Below are 27,563 nucleotides of genomic sequence, written 5' to 3'. Positions count from 1 at the left end.
GCATTTTGGCTAAGCTAAGAAGAGCTTGGCCTTATGTGCCACACACTACAGCACAGGTTTGATTCCAGCTAACTGACGTTAAAATGATACCCGTTTAGAAGACAACACAAAATCCAGTGACTGGCGTCTAGGTAAAAGCCAAAATCAAACGTGTTCTGTGGTGAGTGTAGCTCTTATCTGTCACTGAACGACTATCACGCTTAGTTTCGCTGAGGTTTTTTTCTGGCTCTAACTTTTTATCTGTAAGCCCCCCCCCCCCCCACACCAATCAGTGAGCAAAAAGGGATGGAATTTTATTAAGCCGTTCAAAGGTTGAATAGAAATTTGACAAAACATAATTTTGAAATGCTGCCATCGTTTTTAAATATTAGCATCATTTTAAAATAATTTAGAACTGTTCACACTTAAAGACTTCAAGAGTTCTTCAAGAGTTTTTAGTAAAGTTATATTGGCTATGGTTATATTTAGAACCATAAGCTCTATACAGAACCATTTCATGCCTAAATGGTTCTTTGAAATTATTCTTCAGATTGATGGAGAATGTGTTGGAGGTTTTTTAACAGAAGCTTTTTAAAAATGTTATATAAAACCAAAAAGGGATCGTCTTTTGTAATCATGTCAAGCTTGTAGCAATAATAAAACCCTTCTACAGAACTATTTTCAAAAAGGTTTTCAGGTTTTCACCATGCAAAGAGCCATTTATGGGTGCAATCTTGGGCTGGAGGTTAGGGAACCAAGCCTTGTGACCGGAAGGTTGCCGGTTTGATTCCCTTAGCCGACACTACGTGACTGGAGTGCCCTTGAGCAAGACACCTAACCGCCAACTGCTCCCCGGGTGCTGTGGATAAGGCTGCCCACCGCTCCAGGCAAGTGTGCTCATTGTTCCCTAGTGTGTGTTCGCTAGTGTGTATGTGGTGTTTCACTGCAGTGATGGGTTAAATGCGGAGGTGAAATTTCCCTGTTGTGGGACTAATAAGGGTCATTTAATCTTAATTTAAGCATGAAGTGATTCTATACAGAACTCATGATTGTAAATAGAACCCATGCCTTTACTGAAAAACTCTTGAAGAACCATCTTTGTTAAGAGGGTACTGCCCAGCCCTAGTGTGAACAATGTGTACATTTGCTATAAAGGACCAATGCAAGCTTGGTCTACTGGGTTTGTATGCTATTAGAAATGTGCATTGGTACTCGACTACTTGACCACTCTAGGTGCCAGTATTCAAACATATGAATGTTGATTTTTTTTTTTTTTTGTTCTAACAAGACTGAAAATGTGCCAATTTCACTTAGAATAGGTAATATACAAGTGAATAGGTATATTATAGTATACGTTGCTACACATTGGCCAGCTCTGCTGTGACTTATCCACTAGGCTGTCTACTCCAGCTCACGACAGCTAGGACCAGAAACAGTGAAAAGACATTTTTCCGACTAACATTTTAGTTACATATGTATATGTCAGTGCGCGTTTAAAAATCTGAATATTTGAACATCCATTCGTATTATTTGAATATCAAAATTGGAAAAAACACATGCCTTTGTGGTAGCCGAGAACAATTAAGGTTGCAACTTGGGTTGTGTTGGCTCTATTTATGACTTCATCACCTAGTTCACCTCAATCTCCTTGTGGTAAAATTACAGGTTTACGAAGACCATTTGAATGCACCACAAGAGGTTGGGCAGCTATCCAGCTACCGTTGTATACTATTACCCATCTCCTGACACACATCCAACAACCAACTCTAGACCCAACATCTCTGATCACAATGTTCTCCCTCTGAACACTCAACTCAACACCTCCTTCTTGTTCCAAAATCCATGCTCTGACCCAGTGCCCATATCCTGGCTCAATCCATCACTCCATCACTCAATCTCCTCAAACACCCACCTCCTGATTCAACAGCAGCCTCCTGATCTATGACTCATCTCTTAACTCCACGCTTATCTCCTGATCCAACTTCCAGCTCCAATAACCATTTCCTAACCGGATCTCCCTTTCAGATCTGACCTCCACCACACAGCTGACCCTTCCTCTGATTTTGTGAAGAGCCATCTTCTTACCAGCTGGGCTGACTTCTCTGAGTCCCCCTTCCTTCCCCTCTTTTCGTTCTTCTTCCGGAAGATTTCCTGTAGCTGGAAGAGGGGACATGGGGTGCTCAGGGTTTGGTAGGTACTTTTTTGGGTTTTACAACATAATAAGTTCATTAGTGACTAATCAATATTAACATATACATAAGTCAGTAACATCTTCAATACATTGTCATTTTCTATTTAGAGTTGGCGTCCAGGCATAGTGGGCTAGGCTTCCCAGAGGTCTGCTTTCATGAAGTATCTCAGGGCAAGTGTTGATGGACTCGATTTGATGAGGTCATCATAAACAGAGGATGAGTCAGACTCAGACATTCGGTGGCTGAAAGATGTACATTCTCTTACCACTAGAAATTCTTGCTTGTCCACCATCTGGTTGCCGTCAGCATCAAACATGTTGAAAGCGATTTTAAAGCCAGCATGAGGCTCTGGGGAAGAAAGACAAGCGTGGCGTAAATTTGGCTGCCATAATGTGATAACGTACCTTGTTATGATGTCATTTAGCTGCCTAGATGACCGTGTTTTTGGTGGATTAGTCTCTGACTGAAATTGTCACGCAACATTCGCTCTATTCTGATGTAAACGAAATCTAGTAATGTCCAACAACAGGAAAAGATATGTGCACATCTCCCCACTCGGTGGCAATTATCTCAAATTTTAAAGCTTTAAAGAGCAAAATATGAAAGTTTGTTGGTAATATAAATATGCTTTACTGTTATACACCTATCAAGAATAACATCATGACCACATCCTTGTTTCTACGCTCATTGTCCATCTTATCAGCTTCACTTACTGTACAGCTGCACTTTGTTGTTCTACAGTTACAGACTGCAGTCCATCTGTTTCTCTGATACTCTGTTACCCCCCTTTACCCAGTTCTTCAGTGGTCAAGACCCCCATGAACCCTCACAGGGTGGATCAGACACAGCAGTGCTGCTGGAGTTTTTAAACATCTCAGTGTCACTGCTGGACTGAGAACAGTCCACCAACCAAAAATATCCAGCCAACAGCGTCCTGTGGGCAGCGTCCTGTGACCACTGATGAAGGACTAGAGGACGACCAACACAAACTGTGCAGCAGATGTGCTGTCGTCTCTGATTTGCATCTACAAGGTGGACCGACAAGGTAGGAGTGTCTAATAGAGTGGACAGTGAGTGGACACAGTGTTTAAAAACAGATGGACTACAGTCTGTAACTGTAGAACTACAAAGTGCAGCTATACAGTAAGTGGAGTTGATAAAGTGGACAATAAGGTGGTCAGAATGTTGGGCCTGATCGGTGTGTATACACGCCTTTCATTTAGCAGCCTATAATGGAACGTTTTAGAAATCTGGAATAAACACTGTGTATCCAGAAGAACTGATTCCCATAATTCCCAGACTGAAACCTCCACATTGATCCCATCTTTTCACATCACGGTCTCCTGCGTCTGCTTCCTGCTGCTTGCTGATTATGACCGCAGAGCTGATCAGTAGGGTCTCGGTGCCCCAAGCTCTCTCGCGCTGCACTTCTCCTTTCATCACATTCTCCAGGTGTGTTTTTGAACTTGTCAAGGGCCGCATGTCTCCATGGTGTTATGTTGCCGTGGGAACGGCGGATCAGGGCGCGCGCAGGTAGGGCCGCCGTGTTCTAGCTGTGCTGCTGATTGAAGTCCTTCAGCGCAGCAGGAGAGGGTGACGACACGCTCTCTAAAGCCTAGACTTCAACTCAACAGCTCCACAATGCCCCAGCTTACTCAGAAAGAATGCACAGCAAACGTGCAAAAACAAATAAACAGATGAAACAGACTTGTTAAATATGCCTTTAACCGCTTTGCTCAGTGAGAAAACACACCGTTAAAACGGCCATGAAGCACAAGTTATTTGTGTTTCAGCGTAACAACGCAGAAGCCCTGATACGTTAGTAATCCTAATTATTCAGTATTTAATGCGTCACTCTTTACCTTTATTACAGCTTCTGTTCTTTTCCGGACTTTCAGCTCCTCAAAGAATCTGCAGACACACCTCCAAAGTTCAGTCTCCATCATTTCCTGAAGTAATCAAACCCATTTAGTGGTGTTGAGGTCTGGACTCTGGGGTGGTCAGTCCATCGTTCAGCTTCTTTGTTTGATGTGTCCGTCTCCTTTTCTCAGTGAGGTTCTTCTTGATCAGCTACACGTCCTTTCAGACCCACAGCGCTGAGTGGTCTTCTCACAGTGGAAGGATGGACAGAAACACCTGTGGATGTTTTCAGATCTGAAGCAGCTTGATGTTCTCCTCTCTCTCAAAGATGAAAGCTTTAAGGGCTGTTTATCTGATGGGGGCAGTTTCCAGGTGGTTGTTAGGAGGCCCGTTGTCTCTGCAGCTTTTAGTAATTATTAAGTAACTCCTGTTTTTTCAATTTAGGAGTAGGTGAATGAATGAATGAGTGTCATGGAGCAGCATTTTGTTTGGAGGACGGCTGGAACTGGTTGGTTTTAAGACCAAATAGATGGAAGAGTTAAAGTGGCAGTAGAGTGCACAAAACCAAAGGCTGGACAAAATAAATACTGAGAGTTTGGATATTTAATTCGTGTCAGAGGCTTTTTTGTAATTTTCAGCTGAATATACGTTCCTGCTGAAATATGAATACTTAATACACAGATCAGGCATAACATCATGACCACCTCCTTGCTTCTACGCTCATTGTCCACTTTATCAGCTCCACTTACTGTATAGCTGCACTTTGTAGTTCTACAGTTACAGACTGTAGTCCATCTGTTTCTCTGATACTCTGTTACCCTGTTCTTCAGTGGTCAGGACCCCCATGGACCCTCACAGAGCAGGTACTATTTGGGTGGTGGATCATTCTCAGCACTGCAGTGACACTGATGTTTTTAAACACCTCAGTGTTGCTGCTGGACTGAGAACCAAAAATATCCAGCCAACAGCGTCCTGTGGACAGCGTCCTGTGTCCACTGATGAAGGACTAGAGGATGACCAACACAAACTGTGCAGCAGCAGATGAGCTGTCGTCTCTGACTTTACATCTACGAGGTGGACAGACAAGGTAGGAGTGTCTAATAGAGTGGACAGTGAGTGGACACAGTGTTTAAAACTCCATGTGTACCTCTTTCAAATAGTCTCTGTTGGTCAGTAGTACCACATTTTAAAATACTATCATTTTCAACATTTCACACATGGTGCTGCACTAAACCCAATTACACAGGACACTAATTATGCTGTTCGGAAGTGATTTCTATGATATTGTGACACACTGCGATGTAATTTATGATGATAAATATTGTCTTATTGCCCAGCTATACATGAAGTAAGGAATGGAAGCTTATATCCCACCAATAAGCAAATTCCATCCCTTCATCCAAGTGGAGCTGGTCAGTAATCTCACATAGACTTCCTCATGTGGTTTCTGGCACTGTATGACACAACGTTATCTACAAAAACAAAAGTATGTCACAGCTAAAAACAACACCAACAGGATCTTCAAGTCACCAACATTAGTGAGGAGACTGGAGGCTATTTTGCGAGTGCATATCGACTAAGCTTAAAACACAAATTCAAACCCCAGCTTATAGTCATCAGCATGTGTTTCATGAGCATGAGTGACAAGCTAAACCACTACCAGGAGTCATGTAAAGCAGCCTTTGCATTAGCATGAAACTGTGTTTCGTGCAGTTGCAAGATTCCAGCACTTAAGGCAGCAAACTGCTCATAACATGATTTAAACAACAAAAAAAACTACTGATTATTATATACTTAAAACTTGCAACACAGACTATATTTTTTTGACGTTTTCTGTTTATAGGTTGACTTTACATAGTGAAACTTTTCATGCAACATCATTTCCATGCAACTTGACAGCAACACGAAGCAACTCAAAGTGCCACACAACACATTTGGTTATTTGTTTCATTCAGTTTTTGATACACTGCATTGTTTAAATGCCTGTTAGTGTTAGCTGGTGGGTTAGTTCCACTGGTCACAGAAACACTTTGAGAGCTCATGTTGAAGGACTGGCTCAGAAAACTGACAAAATTAAAAACCACCCAGCTTGGGTCAGTCAGGCCCAAGGGGTCTCAATTTCAACTGCCCAATAAACCATCTCTTATTTAGTTTTCTGGGGGGTTTTTTGTCCACTGATGTGGTGAATTCAGTTGACGTGATCGTTCTGATTGGCTGTTGACTGAAACTAGATTCACAAAGTTGAGACGCTTGCAACGGTTGCGACTGAGTTTCAAGTGAGTTGAAATATCTCAAGAATATCTGTTCTGAGCACATAGGTCTGTCAGTCATTCATTTGCTTGCTCTTTTATTGTCCACATTTACAAAGAGCAGTGTGTCGAACAGTGTCAGAAACCAATGAACAACTCAACACGGTTTGGGGCAAGTGTGTGTTGATTCAGACATGCAGTTAGCACAACGCTAAGAGGCTTTCATTCGCCTCACAGCAAGAAGGGCCTGGGTTCGAATCCCCGACCGGGCAATCAGGGTCCTTTCTGTGTGGAGCTTGAATGTTCTACTCGTGTCTGCATGGGTTTCCTCCCACAGTCCAAAGTCAGGCCAGTTGGAGACACTAAATTCTAGGTGTGAATGTGTGGGTCTGCCCTGCGATGGACTGGTGACTTGTCCAGGGTGTTTCCCGGCCGTTAAGCGCTTGGATAGGCTCCAGCTCCCTCCACAGCCACTGAGGAAAAGCGGCTTAGAAGATCAATGAATTGTTAGCTACGTTAGCCTCGTAGCTCCAGTGTAAATATAGAAGCAAACATGGGTGATTGACTACATTTGGTGTAAAAGAGGAAACTGTGAATCTGATTTTTTGCTAGGCTAATTCTATAAATCCCCAGGGAACCTAAATTCATATTTTCTAAGTAGGCTAATCTTGATTTTGTGAGTTCACAATATACGTGTGTAAGCTGTGACCTGTGTTTCCTATGTCCAATAAATGGGCAATGTATTTTGCTAAAATGCACCTCTTTCGATGTAAACTGGGCGATCCTAATCTTGGGGTGGGGCTTGGTTGGGTTGTCCCACCCACCCAGCTTTAACAACCCTACCCCCCACTACGGTGTCTGTGTGTTTGTCAGAGAAACATACAGAGACAAAGCTAACAACCAAGCGAAAGCTAACCTAGCAAGCATAACTGAGCCATTAAGCTAGCTCATCTGTGACCTGGTGTAGCATGCTTATTAGAATATTAGGCCACACCCAGGCAGGTTGTAGAAGCCAATGTTTCACTATATTTCTACAATATTTTATACTGTGTTTCCAGGGACTTTAAAACATGGTTATTCTGGGTGTATAAACAGACCTGTGATGGCTTTCCTTTTGAGTTTTCGCATTTATCTCTTATTTATCTTCTTTATCATCTCTCTCTCTCTCTCTCAGGATAGTCTGGGTGGGCCTTGGCTGCGAAGTTTACCAGCCATAAGTCAGGATTTGGCTTTATATTAGGAAATGGAGGCTGGTCGTATTGAGAGAGAGGAAAAAATGAGCTAGACAAAGTGAGAGAGAGAAGACAAATGGAGAGGAAGACAGCAGCAAAAGAAGGACAGAAATGGACAGAAAGACAGAGAGACGACAAAGAGAGGTTAATACTCACTTGTCAGGATGCACAGCAGGAAGAGATACTCCGTGTAAGAGATGATTCCTGCCAGAGAAGATCAAAGGGTCACATTCATTCTGCTAATGTACAGTAACTTACTAACAAACCCCCCCCACCCAAATGGCTCGCTCGCCCGCTCCTCTCTCCTTCCCTCTCTCCGTCTTCTCTCCCGAGTGCCATCTAAACCTGGAAACCTGGGCCGGCGGCCTGTCTGAAGGCCGGATTAAAATGTTTACTGATTTTCAAAGCTCAGGGGGCCTCGCGGAGGTAGATGGAGTTGCGGCGGAACTTTTTGCTTCTCTCCTCGGCGGGACATGAGTAATCCCTCCTTTCATGACGATAAGATCTAAAAAGGTGCCTCTGCAGACCGAGTGAGGCTGGCCTTCATTTGGCCCACACACCCAGGGGCGACATGAAAACTCAAAGTCTCGGGTGGCACCAGCCCTCCAACTGCCACCTTCCATGTAAACACACCATAAACTTCACACGTTCATGCTGTTTTCCACTACTGCAACCACCACATGCTGCAATATACAATACAAATGACCTCTCCGTGCTCTGCCCACAGGTAGCCAGTGCTGCAGGGTCGGACAAGGATGTATGTACTAATATGTACTAACATATATACATTCACAGTACGGTAAAAAAAAAAAAAACTGAGACCACCCTTTACTTTTCCAATCAAAACGGCCGTTAGCTTTTAAGAGAAATGGGAAAGTCAAAGAAAAAAAAAAAGACAAAACTGTTTCAAAACTGGAGACAGCAACAAAAAAAATATCTGTAAATTAAACAAAATAACCTGCTGGAGTTTCAGCACCCCAGAGTCCAAACCTCAACATCATTGGGTGTGTTTACATGCACTTAATAATCTGATAACTGTCAGTAATCTGATCAATGTGTTTACACGCACTTGAGTAATCAGATCATGGGGAAACTCCAGGTCTACATGAGTCAGACAGTAATCAGATCTCTGCTCTGCAACCAGCCAGTAAACTCACCGAAGAAGACGCGACGCAAACGTAACAAGAAACTCAAACTTCAGGCTGCGGCTTTTTTTTAAACATCGCGCAATTTTACCTGGAAATATGAACTTATGTCATCTAGAAGATGAACAATATTTAAATCTTTTATTTCGTGAAGCATATATTCAGTTTCAGCGTTGCTCCAAAAGTGTTTTGCTGCGTCTCACGCTGCTGCTTTTCACGCATCCGACGAACTCCCGAAAGGACACCCTTTCCCAGCTCGCAACGGGAGACCATGAGTCCGACTCAGACTCCATTACCCAGGAGTCTCCGGGAACTCGTGACCTCTGGCTCGTATTTGTGTTCCTATCAACGCCCGCAATCCCCGGAATTGTAACCAGGTTCACCTGTGCAGTTTGTTATATGACAACAGCCATACGCTGTTGGCTGGATATTTTTGTTTGGTGGACTATTCTCAGTCCAGCAGTGACACTGAGGTGTTTAAAAACTCCAGCAGCACTGCTGTGTCTGATCCACTCAGACCAGCGCAACACACACTAACACACCACCACCACGTCAGTGTTACTGCAGTGCTGAGAATGATCCACCACCCTGCTCTGTGAGGGTCCATGGGGGTCCTGACAACTGAAGAACAGGCTAACAGAGTATCAGAGAAACAGATGGACTACAGTCTGTAACTGTAGAACTACAGAGTGCAGCTATACAGTAAGTGGAGCTGATAAAATGGACAATGAGTGTAGAAACAAGGAGGTGGTCAGAATGTTATTCCTGACTGGTGTATAACAAAAACGCTACAGCTGAGGAAGAGTTGACTGGCACATTGGTAAAGTAGTGATATCAACAGCACAAACTTCTACTACAGGGGTACACAGCTCTGGCCCTGGAGGCCTGGCATCCAGCAAAGTTGGGAGGTTTCCCCTATATTTACAGACCCGCCAATTAACAGATAAGTGTAATCAGGTGTGTTTGAGTAGGTAAATCACCAAACTGTCCTGGCTGGTCGCCGTCCAGGACCGGAGCCGTGCGCCCCTGTGAACAGTTAAATACATAGTGAAGGTATTACTGTTTGTACGAGAGCTTAATCTAAAAGTTTCGTCCCTGAATCTGTCCAAGCTCAACCCGATTCGAACCCAATAATCATTTCGGATATTCTGCCGGAAAAATGACCTGAACTGACCTCTCCATACCAATTATACTGAAGATATAATGACATGATAATAATAAAATAAAACACTCAGCTGTCCAAAATGAAGTTCCATTTTACTCCTAAAGCCATGCTTAGTCTGGATTAACATACATAGAACATATAGAACAGAGAAAGAATATTTTGGCTAAAAAACGTCCTTTTGGCTGGACTGAACTCTTTTGAATTAATTTGCTGTTATTTTTCACCCGTGTTCTCGTGAGCGTGTCCCTCACTGGTTAACAGACTGATGTATGATCATTTCATTCGCTTTGGCAGCTTTGCAACTTAACATGGTAACGGCTATAACACTGCTTTCAGTTTGAGCCTGACAGAGAGAGAGGTGAAAGGATTTTGAGGATGTCTGGGCAGAAAGTTGGAGGGGGCGCCTGAGGGGGATACGCTACCCTTTCAGGGCCGTGGCGCAGCAGCGCTACAGATAGTTCTGGGTGAGTGAGTCGAGTGTTTCGGAAGGGCAGTTTTACGCCTGCAGGAGGACAACCTGACACTTCCAGCGCAGTTCATTCACTACAATGAGCATTCACAAACCTCCAAGCCCCGCTTGCCCCCCCCCCCCGGAACATTCACACTCAGCTCTGTCCTTCATGCTGCAGAATTCCCAGAATCCCATTCAGACCTGCTCAGTACTCGAGACTAGCATAGCTCACAAACAAAAGGAGGTTTTTCCAAAGTACAGAATTCAGGCCTGTTTTAACAGTTTGGTCAAGGCCAACTGGTGGTCCACACAGTCGGGGTTTATTCTTTAGGAGAAGGGGATCACTGAAGCATCTGAGATGCACATGCCACCCAACATTTCAATGAAAAACATAAATAAATGAGCAAATGTTATACGTACATTATGCATGTGATGTGCAACCCCATTTCCAAACAAGTTTGGATGCTGGCAGAATGTAAATAAAAACAGAATGCAATGATGTGCAAATCATATCAACCATATTTTTAAAGGAAAATACTACAACGACAACATATCAAGTGTTGAAACTGAGAATTCTTTATTATTTAAAAAAATATGTATGCTCATTTTGAATCTGATGCCAACAACACGTTCCAAAAAAGTTGGGACAGGACTGGACTCTTTTAATATGGAGCAATGCTGTTATAATACATGCAGAATGTGGTTTGTCATTGTTTTGCTGAAATAAACAAGACCTACCCTGAAAAAGACGTCATCTGAATGGCAGCATATGTTGCCAAAACGCGTGTAAATCGCTCAGCATTAAGGATTCTTTCACAGATGTGCCAGTCACCCATGCCATGTGCACTAATGCCCCCCTAAACCATCATAAATACTGGCTTTTGAACAACAAGCTGAGTGGTCTTTAACCCAGAGAACACAATGTCCATCATGTCCAAAAAAAATGTCAAATGTTGATTCGTCGAATACTTTTCCACTTCACCTCAGTCCATTTTAAATGAGCTCAGGCCCAGAGAAGGTGGCAGCATCTCTGGATCCTGTTTATATTTGATTTGTTCTTTGCGTTTCAGAGTTTTAACGTGCATTTATGGATGGAGTGTTTTTCAGAAGTGTGTCTGAGCCCATGCAGTGATTTTCGCTACAGCATTAATGCAGTGCCACCTGAGGGCCCAAAGATCACAGCCAGCCAATACTGGTTTTTGGCCTTGTCCCTTGCAAACAGAGATTTCTCCAAATTCTCTGAATCCTTTAAAGTTATTGTCTACTGTAAATGATTAGAAGCATAAGGTGTTTGCTGTTTTACGTTGAGAAACATTATTCTTGAATTGTTGCAATATTCACCTGTGCAGTCTTTCACAGAGTGGTGAAGCCCTTCATATCTTTACTTCTGAAGGACTCCACCTCTGAGATGCTCTTTTTATACCCAATCATGTTTCTGATCTGTTGCCAGTTAACCACCAGGTGTTTTTTTTTTGGCTTTACACAATTGTTGTCCCCCGTCCCAACTTTTTTTTGGAACGTCTTGTTGCAATCAAATTCACAATGGGCAAATATGTTTTCAAAAAACAATAATACTTCTCAGTTTTAACATTTGATTTGTTGTCTTTGTACTGTTTCTAATTAAATATAGGGTTTAAATGATCTGCACATCATTACATTTTGTTTTTATTTACATTTTGCACAGCGTCCCAACTTTTTATTAAAGGGGGTTGTATAACAAACTGGATAGCCCAGACAAGCACTTTTAAGACTGAGGGACAAATAAGTTAAAAATACATTAAATATAATGAAGAATAAGAAAGAATAATAAAGAGTCAATGTGAAAGGAGCTAAACAGATGTGTGAATATATGAATATATTAAATACAGAATATGACTGTATAGAATATTATTGCACAGCTGAGCAAATAAGCATTATGTTACAAAGCAGTCAGTTTCAGTTTATAATTAAAGTGCGGAGTGTCCACTGTGGTTAATGAGTTTCAGCTCTGAGAAAAAAGGTGTTAGCATGTCTGGCTGTGCTGGCTTTGATGGCCCTGCATCTTCTACCAGAGAGAAGCGGCTGGAAGAGGTGATGTCCAGGATGAGAAGAGTTGGTTGTAACCTTGCCAGCACGTTTGGTCATCCTGCTGCTGTAGATCCCCTGAAGCATTGGCAGATACATCCAATGGTCCTCTCCGCCATCCTAATTATGCCCTGGAGCTTGGCTCATTCTCGTGACGTGGAGGAACCAAACCAGATGGTTATGGATGGTGTGGGGATTGACTCACCAATCACTGTGTAAACCTACATCATCAGACTCATCATCAGACGCTTTGCTAGGTTGAATTTCTTCAGCTCTCTTAAGTAGAGCTTTCTCTGCTCTTTTGGCGATGGAGAGCATGTTCCTCTCTCACCTCAGGTGAACTTAAGTGACTCCACAGTGAAAACCAAAGAGTCGATGTTGAGGAGGAGTAGGGAGGGTGCGGGGGGTTGGGGTTGGGAGGGGCATTTGCGCGCCTGAGGTCCACCACCATCTCTACAGCGTTCTGCATGTTGACTCGTGACTGTTGGCTATGAGGCCCACCGCAGGGGTGTTATCTGCAAACTTGAGGGTCTTCACAGCTGGCTCCTTGGAGACACAGTCTTTGGAATAGAGCCTGAAGAGGAGAGGTGAGACCATGCAACCTTAAGGAACTCCAGTACTGAGAGTCCGGGGGACTGACGTATGTTTCCCTAGCCTCATCTGCAGTCCATGTTTCACCAGCAGATGGGATCTGGCGCAGACAGCTGGGACAGTTTGACATGCAGCAGCTTTGGCACTATGGTGTTGAATGCTGAGTACACAAACAACTGTAGTGTAGGTTCCAGGTCTGTCGAGACACTGTAGGCCAAGCTAAACCCACCATCAACAGACCTGATTGCTCTGTATACAAACTGCAGGAGATCCAGTAGAGGGTTTGTGATGGCCTTCAGGTGTGCTAACACCAGGCGCTCAAAGAACTTCATGAATACAGAGGTCAGGGCTACTGGCCTGTTGTGACACAACCAGACGAATCAGACGCTTGCAGTCAAAATCTAAAGGAGAGGCTTTATTATCAAGGGCTTGAGTAAAACTCGTAGTCGTGAAACATTCAGAGGTCAAATCCGAGAAAATCATAAAAAAGGGAAAAATCATAAGAACCAGGCAACCAAATCCAGGGCAAAGTCCAGCAACATCACTGCTGGGCTTTAGTTACATTTAGGGCATCATATGCCTTCAAAGAGGGGGGCAATTATTTGTTATCACCCACTCTTAATTCTTTGGTGATATGAAGCTGAAGTCAGATATTCACCAGATTCTCGTTCGAATTTTCCCGTTCCACCTTAAATGGTGCAGCAGTTCCATTCTGGTGCTTCAGGTGTCAGAACTGCTGGATTATTTAAGGTGGAACGGGAAAGTCAGGCAGCTAGCTACTGAGAAAATAGCATGATATTAGCGATTTTTTTATGCTTGTTATGAAGAAAACCACAATACGCTGAAACGACATTAAACTAAGATAAAACAGTGGGTATCGTAATTGTTTAACATTGAATATTCTCACATTTGTGGGTCTCTTTGGTTTCTTGTTCTCCATCTTACTGTTTTTATAACACTCTGTTTGGAGTGAGCCTCTGAAAAATCTCTGTTTGAAGGGCCACATAGGCCTAACACTTTGCCCTGACCCTCTATCTCAACTAAAATCGGGACACCCTATCCCTAGACATGAATGTGCAAAACAGAGGGCTAAGGGCTAAGTTGGAGAGGCGAGGGTTGAAATGGGATCGAGCCTAACTCTGGTTCTGGAGCTTGTCTCGCCTTCCGTTGGCTGATGACTAATGACTAATTCTAGATGACTGAATTACTAATGTAGTTATCAGATTTTAATGAGAGGATATTAGCTAACTACCAAGAGAAATGTTAAATGATTTCTATGATTTTTCATTATTTGTCTATCTAAAAGACTGTAGCTATCTAGCTAATATTTCTACCCCATTGTTGGTGTCTGCTGCTTATGTTGTAGCTAAACAGTAAAGAAACCTTACACAAAATCATGAACATTTACAGCATTTGGCTGACGCTCTTATCCAGAGCGACTTACAATTTGATCATTTTACACAGGCAGGCCAATGCAGTGTTAGGAGTCTTGCCCAAGGACTCTTATTGGTATAGTGCGTACCCTGGTGGGGAATGAACCCCACTCTACAGTGTAGAAGGCAGAGGTGTTAACCACTACACTAACCAACCACCAATGAACAACTGACCAATGAACAAAATGACTACATTTCATTCGATGATGTTAGCTAACTTGCTAATACTGGTTTGTCACCTGTGCTCATATAGATATAGCTATCTATTACTTCTACCCAGCTACTGTGCTGCTTAGTGACAAGGCTTATGGACAAGTCTTATGGACAAGGTGTCTAATGTAGCTACAAGGTTTTCATGAGGTACTACTAACTTACATGCATTTTTAATTTCACCAGCTAAATGACTGTAGCTAGCTAGCTATTATTTCCACCACGCTTGCTGTCTGCTGGTTCTGTTGTAGCTAACAATCACCAACAGTTCATAGAAAAGCAAAAACAAAATGAATGAATAATGTTCATTGGGTCATGTTAGCTAATTGCAAAGTCCATTTAGGCACCATGTAGTTGTTATTCTTCTAGCTAGCTGTTATGGTTAGGCTATTTCCCGTAGCTAACTAGCTGACTACTTTTATGTCTTCTGCTTCAATTGTAGCTAACAAGTTATGGAAGCCTTTACAAAATATGGATCAAATTCATGCTTCAAGTGGACTAAGAGGACTGCAGGACTGCTGCTGTATGCAGTTTTCATTTTAAGTTCCCACTACTTGTTAGCTACATTAGCCTTGTAGCTCTAGTGCTGAAGAAGCAGAAGTCAAAAGGCAAAAGCACATTGGCTAATCGACAGCATTTGGCAGATGGAGGAAAACGGGGTACACTTATACCTAAACTCTTGCTTCAAAGAACCTTTCAGTGCATGGTAGGCACATTCCATGAGGGTTCCTTACAGAAGCTCTAGATAAGGGTTTTAGCCAGGGCTGAGAATAAGTCACTAAGTTGTAAGTAACACGTATGTCTTGACACTCGAGTCCAGACTTGAGTCCCAAGTTCTGATTCAAGTCCCAAGCCTGCACAAGCAAGTCTTAAGCCCTAATCTTAATAGTCATAAACAAGTCAATGTGCATTTTTCAGCTAATTTAAGGCCATTTTAACACTAAACACCAAGAATGATAGTAATAGCAATACAGCCTTTTATTAAGAGATAAGATAAGATAAGATAATCCTTTATTAGTCCCACAGCGGGGAAATTCACAGTATTACAGCAGCAGCAGAGTAACAGGAGTAAGGCACTCAGTAATAGAAATGGGAAACAGTATAAACATTATCAACATTATAAATAATAAAAATTAAAGCTAAATCTCTAGACTATTTACAACAAAATAAGGATAATAATAAAATAAAATAAGAGTTGATGGAATGCTAGTAGTGTATGGTACTGTATATCAAGTTTTTTTACACCCATCCAAATAAAATTCTAAATTTATTGAACCTGGATAACCATGGAAGATATAGTAGAATACACAGAGTAGTGCAACTATAAGAATTTTCAAAGTACTACTGAACTTAATTAAAAAAATACAGATATTTGAATTTAATCTTTGATCAGTTTTGGATCATTGGGAGCATGGGATCGAAATAAAAACCAGCTCAGCTCAGCACAACAGCTGGCTCAGCAAACGAAAAACAACCATTAGTTTTAACTGAATTTAGATGACAACAGAAACCCAAACGACCGAGCTGAACGAGTTTAATTAATAATTAATATGCATTGCATTGCTGGATATTAAATTCGCAGCAGGAAACAAACCCATTCATCTGAAAAGTAAGCGGATGTGTAGAGCACTGTCTGCAATCAGATGCCGCTCCATGTTTCTTCCACTTCGGGTGTTAAGTCCTTCCAAGTCATGAGGCTCAAGTCCAAGTCAGAGTCATTGGTGTTCAAGTCCAAGTCAGAGTCACTGGTATTCAAGTCCAAGTTAGAGTCACTGGTGGGTCCAAGTCCAAGTTAGAGTCACTGGTGGGTCCAAGTCAGTCATTGGCGTTTAAGTCAAAGTCAGAATCATTGGTGTTCAAGTCCAAGTCAGAGTCAGTGGCATTTAAGTCCAAATCAGAATCATTGGTGTTCAAGTCCAAGTCAGAGTCAGTGGCATTTAAGTCCAAGTCAGAATCATTGGTGTTCAAGTCCAAGTCAGAGTCAGTGGCGTTTAAGTCCAAGTCAGAATCATTGGTGTTCAAGTCCAAGTCAGAGTCACTGGTGTTCAAGACCAAATCAAAGTCATTGGTATTCAAGTCCAAGTCAGAGTCGAGTTGGACGTCTTTTATGATTTTATCAAGTCGAGTCTCAAGTCATCAAATTCGTGATTTGAGTCTGAGTCGAATCCAACTCATACGACTCGAGTACACACCTCTGGTTCTAGTAAATTTTAAATGGGTTCCCCAAATGCCTCAAAGAAACGTTTATCAGAAGAGATTCCACGATTCTATTTCCTGCTGAGGAGAACCGGCTCTACCTGATGCTTCCGACACATTTTTTGCATAACTAAACTATTCAGCGTTTCTAAGGCTTGTATAAACAACGCTTCATTTGAATGATCCTCCAGGCAGTCAAATAAAGGAAAGGCCTCGCATGCTTTTGTACGTCAAGCAGATGAGGACAGCATTCCAGACACAATCACAAACATATATATGAGCATAGACGCTCTTTTCATATAATCAAGACTTTTTTAGAGTGCGGTAAGCCTAAAATGCCATAGCGCGATGTAGTTGTGTATGTAGATGTAGTATGTTTTACACACAGAGGAATTAGACCTCCACATTTAACCCATCCGTGCAGTGAAACACCCACATGCATGCACACTAGTGAACACACACACTAGGGGGCAGTGAGCACACTTGCCCGGAGGAGTGGGCAGCCCTATCCACAGCGCCCGGGGAGCAGTTGGGGGTTTGGGTGCCTAGCCCAAGGGCACTTCAGTCACACAGACTGGTGTCGTATGCAGATCACGCTTAAAAGATAATGTGAACAGCCAAACAAAAAAATCAGATTTGTTGAGACGATCAGATTTGGGCCACTTTCACCTGCTGTGTGAACGTGGCCTAAGTTAGCGATAGTAGCCTTTGCCAACAGCTACAAATCAAAGCAGTATGCCACTGGGCCAACCACAATGGAGAAGACTGTGTCTGAAAATGATCCGAATACTTGTGGCACATTACATAGATTCCGGATTAGACAAAACAATGTCAATACCAAGGACTATAAACCTTCAGAAGGCCTTTAGAATAATATCACGACAACCACAACCGATAGCAGTGACAGATTTTCCACATAAACACAGACAGACCAGAGACACCGTCTTTCTCAACACACATGCACTTGTATTCCCTTCATCTGAATCTCTAATAATGAATGATAAGTAGTGTGCTTCTCTAACTCCTAGTGAAGCTAGAGTTTGACCGTTGTCTGTCGTCAGAGATGACCACAGTGCTGTTACATCGCAAACAGCCTTCATGGTAACTGGTCAGTCTGGTGCGCCCATAGCGCAGAAAGTGTTAAGCTTCCCCTGCTTCCACCAGAACCACCCCAGCGTTCACCTTCCCCTAGAAACCTCTCTCCAGAGACCCTCCCATGAGCGCCTTCCCGGTTTGCACAGCCGCTCCAATTAGCATCAGATTTCTATCATCGCTCCGGCCTGCTAATCAGACGCGCCGCACTCGCACGTCCTCACGCAGGCTGTGGCTCAACATCAGTTAAACCAACGAGATAATGCGCCGCTGCCAACTTGCAGCGCTGCTTTTAAAAGGATAATTGTTATGAGGAAGAGTCGGAGAAGAGCGGCGCTTCCAGGCGCTTTATTTTTAGCGGTCCCGCTGCGGTTACAGTCAGAGTGGAGCTAGCGTATAATTATCACCGCGGGGAATTAGCTGGCTGGGCTGCCACGGGCTGTAACAAACTCCACACGAGCAAATGCTTTAATTGCTGCTCTCTTCTCAGTGGTCTTACTTATAGTCACGCTTTTATTTATTTATTTATTTCGTAGTCCCTCATAGGTTCCTTCCTTATTTAGCATGTGGGAGAGCTGTTAGCTTCCAGGGTGGACTGTAGAAGAGTGAGGGACGCCGCACTACTGTAGTAAAGCCCTGAACTAAAGGCTAATTCACAACAGGCACGCCTCAGAGAACGGAGCTGAGAAGAGCTAATGCTAGCAGCCACTGATCTCCACACACTTGCCTCCATCCAGAAGTGGAACAAATCTAACCACCTACTAATCTGTTCTTCCGTAGTGCTGAGAGTGTTGCTAGCTCATTTCTTGCAGCTGTGACGGATTAGCTTGACTTATAGCTTGAGTAGTATGTTGTTGCATCTGTTTCTGAGGTAATGTTGGTATATTTGCTGAGTATAAAGAGGGAAAAGTTGTCGGCAAATCACCCAGAATGACTCCGGCCTCTCTACGGCTGCTACACATGACATTTTCCCCCACATTTTGGTTCTAAACTGGGTTAGAGGAAAAATGTGAAACTGGGACCCAACATTGGAGAATTTCAGTATGTCGATATTCACTGTACTTTACATACACTGATCAGGCAAAACATCATGACCACCTCCTTGTTTCTACACTCACTGTCCACTTTATCAGCTCCACTTACTGTATAGCTGCACTTTGTAGTTCTACAGTTACAGACTGTAGTCCATCTGTTTCTCTGATACTCTGTTACCCTGTTCTTCAGTGGTCAGGACCCCCATGGACCCTCACTGAGCAGGTACTGTTTGGGTGGTAGATCATTCTCAACACAGCAGTAACACTGACGTGGTGGTGTTTTGTTAGTGTGTGTTGCGCTGGTCTGAGTGGATCAGACACAGCAGTGCTGCTGGAGTGTTTAAGCACCTCAGTGTCGCTGCTGGACTGAAAACCAAAAATATCCAGCCGACAGCGTCGTGTGGGCAGCGTCCTGTGACCACTGATGAAGAACAACCAACACAAACTGCAGCAGCAGATGAGCTGTCGTCTCTGACTTTACATCTACAAGGTGGACCGACGAGGTAGGAGTGTCTAATAGAGTGGACAGTGAGTGGACACAGTGTTTAAAAACTCCAGCAGCACCGCTGTGTCTGATCCACTCGTACCAGCACAACACACACTAACACACCACCACCACCACGTCAGTGTTACTGCAGTGCTGAGAATGACCCACCACCCAAATAGTACCTGCTCTGTGAGGGTCCATGGGGGTCCTGACCACTGAAGAACAGGCTAACAGAGTATCAGAGAAACAGATGGACTACAGTCTGTAACTGTAGAACTACAAAGTGCAGCTATACAGTAAGTGGAGCTGATAAGATGGACAGTGAGCGTAGAAACGAGGAGGTGGTCAAAATGTTATGACTGATCAGTGTATCAACTGATGCCAATACTTATACATGGATTATTCGGAAATTCCTTGAAAGAGTTGAAAACTCATCTCAGACCTGAACTTTAGACGTAAATCCTTTTGCTTTCAGTGACTTTGTGCCTTAATTTCATTTGTTTATAAAAATAAAGGATTGAACATCCATTTCGTCATGAATACAACAATCAATTTGCCAAATGTTCTGTTAGTGACAATTTTAGAACAGAACAGAACAGAACATACTCGCCAGCACCTGACTATAAAACACAGCTCTGAGTAGCTGTACACACATAAAATCATGATATTTTTCATTAAAACACAAAAATGTTAGCTTAAAAGTCTGACTGCAGAATATATGTTTCAATAGTGACCATTTCTAATGTTCCTCACTGATTTTTAGACTTTGTTAACGCATTTCCTTCAACATAACGGGATCTAACCACATGGCCATGAGGGACAGGGATGCAGTCTCACTTTCTGCTCTTAGATACAGGGGTGTGGCTAAAATAAGGCTCCACCCATGGACTAAAACCCTTCGTGTTTCAGCAGCAACATGAAAACATGGTTCTTTTATGTAAACTTTTCAAACTTTTAAATGAAATTCATGATAAATTTAAAACTTTGAACTGCACTAAAAACATTAAAAAGTATTATTTTAACAATTTTAACAAGTGCAAATTATGACTGTATATGTATATATGTATATATGACTGTGAAATTATGTATATATTTAGCATATCCTTGTAAAGTTTAAGGTCTGAATACTTCATTGTTTTTGTTTTTTTTTCATGTTTTTTTCCCTATGAGACCCCAGTTTGAACTTGTTCTGTAAAATGGCCCGCATACATATTTATTACATGTCAAAATTGAGATGAGCACTGAGGAGGAATGTATAATTTATTTGAGGAGTGTTACGAATTCAGGAAAATAAAATAAAAAGCAGATATTTTAGCACGGTAGTAACTCACCTCGCTCCCGGAGGTTACGGAACAGCTTGGAAGTTCCTTTCCACACCGGAGGAGTGTCAACCAAGATCTTCTCCAGCTCCTGTCCCGAGAAAAATGGAAATGAGACACATAGAAATGGCAAGAGTAATGTTTAAATATACCTTGTGCTATAGCTGCATGCGTTACATGTTAGAAACGTTGTGAGCAGAAAGAAGAGCAATGATTTTCTACCAGACCTGTTTAGTGAGGGACCTCCATGGTTTTTTATCTGGTTAGGAGAAGAGAAACAGAGACGTTATATGGATTACAGGCTGTAATGGGTGATGCTTTGGCCCAATCCCATATATAGCCCTCTGTTTTGTGTTTACGTCTGGGGGTAGAGTGTCCCGATTCTTGTTGAGATAGAGGGGTAGGGCAAAGAGCTGGGCCCACATGGCCACCGAACTGAAGTTTTTCAGAGGCCAAGCAGAGCAGAAAAAAGAAAAACCAGCAAGATGGCTGAATAAGAGACCAAAGAATCCCACAAACGTGAGAATTTTCTCTGTTAAAAATGACCATAATCTCTGTTTTATCTTAGTTTAATGTCGTTTCAGTGTATTTTGGTCATTTTCTTCATAACAAGCATAAAAAATAAATAGCTAATAGCATGCTAATGTCTCGGTAGCTAGCTAGCTAACTTTCCCGTTCCACCTTAAGTAGTCCAGTAGTTCTGACGCCGGAAGCGCCAGAATGTAACTGCTGCACCGTTTAAGGTGGAACAGGAAAATCGGAACCAGAATCTGGTGAATATCTGACTTCAGCTTCGTATCACCGAAGAATTACTGGTGGGCGATAATAAATATCATACCCCCTCTCTTTAAAAGCACATGATGCCCCAAATGTAGATGTAAAAGATGCCCTAGATGTAAAAGACGGGCCGGGTCACCTACATAGCAGCACTAGTAGCTGTTAATGAAGTAATGTTTGTCCCATTTCGTAGGGCAAGACTTCAACCACTACCCCTTGTAACTCCGTTTCAAAGGGTTAGGGTGGCACTCAAAAACAAGGGATAGGGGTAAAAAGAAGAAATGGGATTGGGCCTTTGTCTAGTCACAACATTAGCTGAATGTACTGCGGTACACATTTTCTTGAGAATGTTTAGTACACTAGTCCCCACCACTATTTCTTTTTGACCTACATTAAGAAGATTAGACATTTTATCTATTTTATCTATATTTTTTAAATATATGCTTATTCTAAATTTACAGCTTGCAACATGCTCCAAAAAGTTGGGACAGGAACGTTATTACCACCGTGACAACAACTGATCCACTTTTGAATGCTGCACAACTGTAAGGCGCCTTTGCCTATTTAGCACTTCATAATGCTCCAAACATTTTCAATGACAGCCATGCTGTTGTAATACATGCAGAACATGGCTTGCCATTGTCATGTTGAAATAAACATGGATGTCCCTGAAAAAGACATCATCCAGAATGCAGCATAAATTGCTCCAAAATGCAATTTATGCCAATACTAATATCTCCCATGCCATGACAGACACTGCCTTTTGAACTTTACACTGGTAACAATTTGGATGCTCCTGCTGTTCTTTGGAAGGTTTGTCAACACGAAACGTTGACAATCCATTGTACACTGTGTGATTGCCAAGCCCAGAAAAGGCAGCAGCGTTTCTGGACGTCTCCAGAATTTACCAGTCTCTGTTTTATCAGCTGAACCACTATACCACTAAATGCCTTTACAACGCTGACATAAGCTAAAAGCCTTCAGGTGAGGATGAGTATGCTGAGCTGAGAGTGTTTACTCACTGCGGGGTTGGCTCATGGTGACCGACTCAATGAAGTTCTGAGGGGTCATGAACAGCTGACCCTCGTACTCCACAGAGCTGAAGAGATGAAAGCGGTACTCGTGAGATGACATGGAGACATCCCTGTCCTTAAAGTTGAGCGGCCGAGCCTGCACGGAAAAGACAAACCATTGGACAATGAGTAGAAGAATGTGTGGAGCTGGAATATTTACACCTGGAGAGGTAGTTTAAATAATCGGTGACGAGTGATTTGAGCTGAAATCTGCAATGTGTGTAGTTTTATAGACTGGCAGTAACAACTGTGGAGTAAATTACTACATCTGTAATTTTACGGGCAGAAGTGAGCATTTCGCTGTTGTCGAAACGAAACCTCGTATCTCCTTCTTTTTGTCGATTTTCAGTATTTGACATCATTTGAAAATGCATGTTGGCCTTTATATTGCGTGCAAATGTCATGAAAGTTGGACCAAAATGTCCTAAAATGACTTGGAAAAAATTCTGGTTCGATTGACTTACATTGAAAGTAAAGTAGGTTTTTTCCTTCTCCTGTAAAGTTACCATTTTGGAGATACGAGGTTATGTTCCGACAGCAGCGATATATTTTGACAAAATGGACTTGACACAGTCTCTTCATTCCCAATACAGGCCTACTGGCAATCCTGGGTCAGTATCAATGGGGTGTGCACTGGATTACAAGCTTCCAGCAGCACGGATGATCCACTTGTACCAGCGCAACACTGACTAACACATCAGTGTCACTGCAGTGCTGAGAAAGATCCATCGCCCAAATAATATGTGCTCTGTGGTGGTCCTGTAGGGTCCTGAACATTGAAGAACAGGGGAAAAAGAGGCTAACAGAGTATCAGAGAAACAGATGGACTACAGTCTGTAACTGTAGAACTACAAAGTGCAGCTATACAGTAAGTGGAGCTGATAAAGTGGACAGTGAGCGTAGAAACGAGGAGTTCGTTTTAAAGATCGGTGACACACACGCGCATATATCTATCCATCCATCCATCCATCCATCCATCCATCCATCCATTTTCTAAGCCGCTTCTCCGTCAGGGTCGCGGGGGGATGCAGGAGCCTATCCCAGCAGTCTTCGGGCGGAAGGCAGGATACACCCTGGACAGGTCGCCAGTCCATCGCAGGGCACGCGCATATATATATATATATATATATATATATATATATATATATATATATATATATATCTCACTATACATATCATTGCTATCTTCCAAAATGTAACTTTACGTGAGAAGGAAAAAACATACTTTCCTCTTAATGTAAGTCAATGGAACCAGATTTTTCTCCAAGTAAATTTAGGCTGTTTCTTTTGCTCCATTTACCATGAAATGTATACATAATGTGAAGGACAGTAATTTTCTAATTATCTGAATAACTGAAAAATGACAAAAATGGACATACAAGGTTTTGTTCTGACAGCAGCGAGATGCGTTTACTCTTATAAGCCATAGTGGTTGGGTCAGTTTCACAGTGTTAGAATTCACAAAATGCCTTGTGCATTACATCCCCTCATTAAACTAACCCGGCTCAATAAGTGCTAAGGACACGTACACAAAAGAGCAGAGTGTTCAGAACTCGCTCTTCATGTCTGTCCAGTGAGGGAATAGGCAGGTCTGTGATCATCTCAGGCACTAGTGCCTTTCGTATACGGCGTGTTTTTCAACATTTAAATAGTCCAGTCTGATTGCCATCGCTGTAGCTGCTATCTATCAATGGTTGCCCATATCAAGCCTGTCTAAAAGTACTGATCATGGCCAGCATAGTAGTGGACAGTATGCTCAGCAATGTATATCCCGTCACTGTTCACTAACATAGTCTGTTGTCACTGTCATGGTTCACTATCACTGCCTCGTCACTACTACTGTCACTGCCCACTACTGTTGTCCACTATAACTAATATATTTCACTATTAGTGTTTACTATTACTGTATCCTTTTACTGTCCACTACCACTGTCAGCTGTCACTGCCCACTACTATTGTCCACTATCACTCATATATTCACCATTACTGTTTATTGTTACTATGTACTCCCACAGTCAAGTACTATTGTCAGCTTTCACTGTCCACTACCATTGTCCACTACCGTTGTCCTCTTCACTATCATTGTCTACTCTTACTGTCCGCTACCACTGTCTGTTCTCGCTGTCCACAACCAATGTCCACTATCACTGTGTTCTTCATTGTCACTGTTACCATCCACTGCCGCTGTCCACTATTAGTGGCCTCTTTACTACCAATGTCCACTATCACTGTCCTCTTCACTGACCTTGTTACTGTCCACTACCATTGTCCAAAACTACTGTCCTCTTTACACTGTCTAACTCTTACTCTCAGCTACCACTTTCCACTACCACTGTCGTCTTCACTATTGCTGTCTACTCCCACTGTCCACTATCACTGTCCTTGTTACTGTCCACTACAAATTTTCCCCTTCTGTCACTGGTTTCCAACATTTAAAATATCCGAACTGATCATTGCTATCCGTAAATCCCGATATTAGCGTTGATTTGGCTCGAGCTTGTCTAGAAGCACTGACCACACTCGTCATAGTAGTAGGCAGCAAAATCTATATCTCATGAAGTAAAACCCATTTTAGATGCTTAAGCAAACCTATTTTTGTAAGCTAACTGGCTTATTATTCTGGGATGTCCCTTCATTTTTATAAGAACCATATTTAACCAGCAAAATAGAGCTGAAATTTTTTGTGCACAAAAATGAAACTGACCAATATTTAGGTAAACCTACACTTCTTCAAGGGTTCTTTAGTAAAGAAAATGGTTCTGTATAGACCCATGAACACTCAACCCTTTGTATGATTGAAGGGTTCTTTGCATGGTAAAATGGTTTTTCAGACTGATGGAGAACATGTTGCAGACTGTTGTATAGAGCACCAAAAAGGTTCTGCTATTGTTACGTCATTGTTATGTCAAGCTTTTAACAAGAGAATTTTTTTTAAAAAGGTTCTATATAGAACCATCATCAGCACATTTCAACTCTTTCACATTGCAAATCATGCAATGGGTTCTTTGAGTGTTCTTGGTTCTATATTGAAACATTTTCTGTACTAAAGAACCCTTGAAGAACCCTCTTTTTTTAAAGAGTGTACGTCAGTGTACGCAAAATAGTGCTTCACATCTGAATTTCTACAATGACTTCTTATTCAGCTTTTCCGTTCTAAATGTCCATTCCACCTTAAATGGAGCAGCAGTTACATTCTGGCATCTGCTTAGACACCTGAATGTAACTGCTGTCCTAGTTACCATTTAAGGTGGAATGGGAATTATAAATATGAATTCAGCATCATCTAATTTCTTGTTTGTCTCATACATGCGTCCTGTGCACTGTGGCCATCGGGCACTGCTGGAATTTGGAAAATACTGAAGTCATTCACGATTCAGTACCATGGCTAGTTGTGCACACAAACCCCAAGGACATCTGACCAAATCAGGTGGCAGCTTTTTGTCTGCTGCTTCGAAAACAAAGTGGAGTAGCATAGATGCAATGGACTAGATGGTGGACTTTCAGTTTCATTTAAAACATAAATAAACATCCCTGACTCAGCCACTCAGCTAAACAGGATAACATTACAGTGGTTTTCACTGTATGCATGTCCAGTTAGCTGCACGTATTTAGGGCATACTGGTATAATGGTTATGCTGACAGTCCAGTACTTTGGGAAGAATGTCAAACAGAATACGGAAAACATGAGTGAAACATCCCTGACTTAGCCACTCAGCTAAACGGGGTAACATTGCAGTGGTTTTCACTGTATGCACACCCAGTTAGCTGCACTTATATAGGGCATAGTGGTATAATGGATATGCTGACAGCCGAGTACTTCCGAGACAAATTTCAAACAGAATACAGAAAACATGACTGAAACATCCCTGACTTAGCCACTCAGCTAAACGGGATTACATTACAGTGGTTTGCACTGTATGTACGTCCAGCTAGCTGCACTTATTTAGGGCATTGCGACAATACTCCAGTACCTTAGGAAGGATTCCAAACTGTATGACCAATGAACCAGTACACCGCCCAGTACCAACATAACATATCCACAAAAGCATACTGTGACATAATTTATCACAATAATGATGAACATATTCAATTGTCTGTAAAACATAAGCAAAAAAGGGACAAAATCAGTGAGGGAAAAATATGAAAATCAACCAAGTTGTTATCAAAATATGAGAAATCAACCTTTTGTTGCTATGCCCTTTTGTTATCTCTAAGAGCAAACGTTTCCACTCTACAAGTCACAGTTCATGTACATTTACTCAAAGCCATGCGGGAGGAAGCAGGTGGTAAATACGTGGAAACTTGAGGCATTTGGAGGAATTCAACATTTAAAGAAATGTGACACTTTCTTTCTGTAGGCTTTAGCTTTGGGGTTGTTTTGAAAAATAATTTCCTAGAACTTTCTCCTGCAGAAATGATACACAGCATAACAATAATAACAATATAATGCTGGAAGTGGGAGTCTCAGCGCTTTAGACACATTAAAAAACTGAACAGTAATCTACATCAGGGCTGCACAATACAGACAAAATACCGTTATTTGCAATTATAATGCTGCATGTCGCTGCTGTTGGAAGAAAACCTCGTATCTCCATTTTTCAGTTTTTGACATAATTTAAAAATACCTGTTACTCTTTACATTGTCTGTACATTTCATGACAAATGGACCAAAAGAAAAGGGCCAATTTTGTTTTGAAAGACGTCTGGTTCCATTGACTTACATTAAAAGCAAAATAGGTTTTTTCCTTCTCCTGTAAAGTTACCTTTCTGGAGATACACCGTTTTCTTCTGATAACAGTGAAATATTGATTGTGGTGTGTCTTGAAAAAACTCACTTTTACTGGATTACATGACTATCTTGATTATTCAAAATGCTCAAAGAAACTCATCTGAAACTCTGATTGGTTTGGATGCCCAAAGCATGCAGGGTAAAACTCACTGGGACTGGGCAGATGGCTCATTTGCATCTGCCTTCAGTTTAGACAGACAATGTGAGCTGCAGTCTAGTGGCTAC

General features: G+C 42.1%; 1 protein-coding gene across 1 annotated transcript in view; it reads right to left on the bottom strand.

The window, feature by feature from the left end:
• micu3a (mitochondrial calcium uptake family, member 3a) overlaps positions 1-27,563 on the bottom strand; it is a 60,924-nt gene that overhangs the window by 29,822 nt on the left and 3,539 nt on the right. Inside the window, exons 2-7 of the mRNA XM_017685053.2 lie at positions 22,499-22,646; positions 20,927-20,958; positions 20,712-20,790; positions 7,669-7,716; positions 2,437-2,519; positions 2,065-2,136 (exon numbers count right to left, since the gene is read on the bottom strand). Coding sequence (XP_017540542.1) covers positions 2,065-2,136; positions 2,437-2,519; positions 7,669-7,716; positions 20,712-20,790; positions 20,927-20,958; positions 22,499-22,646 — 462 coding nt within the window. The remainder of the gene's footprint in view (positions 1-2,064; positions 2,137-2,436; positions 2,520-7,668; positions 7,717-20,711; positions 20,791-20,926; positions 20,959-22,498; positions 22,647-27,563) is intronic.

The sequence above is a fragment of the Pygocentrus nattereri genome, chromosome 22 (assembly GCF_015220715.1).
Source record: "Pygocentrus nattereri isolate fPygNat1 chromosome 22, fPygNat1.pri, whole genome shotgun sequence".
Classification (NCBI taxonomy): Eukaryota; Metazoa; Chordata; class Actinopteri; order Characiformes; family Serrasalmidae; genus Pygocentrus; species Pygocentrus nattereri.
The sequence above is the reverse complement of the archived record's forward strand: the minus strand, read 5'-3'. Positions and strand labels throughout refer to the sequence as shown.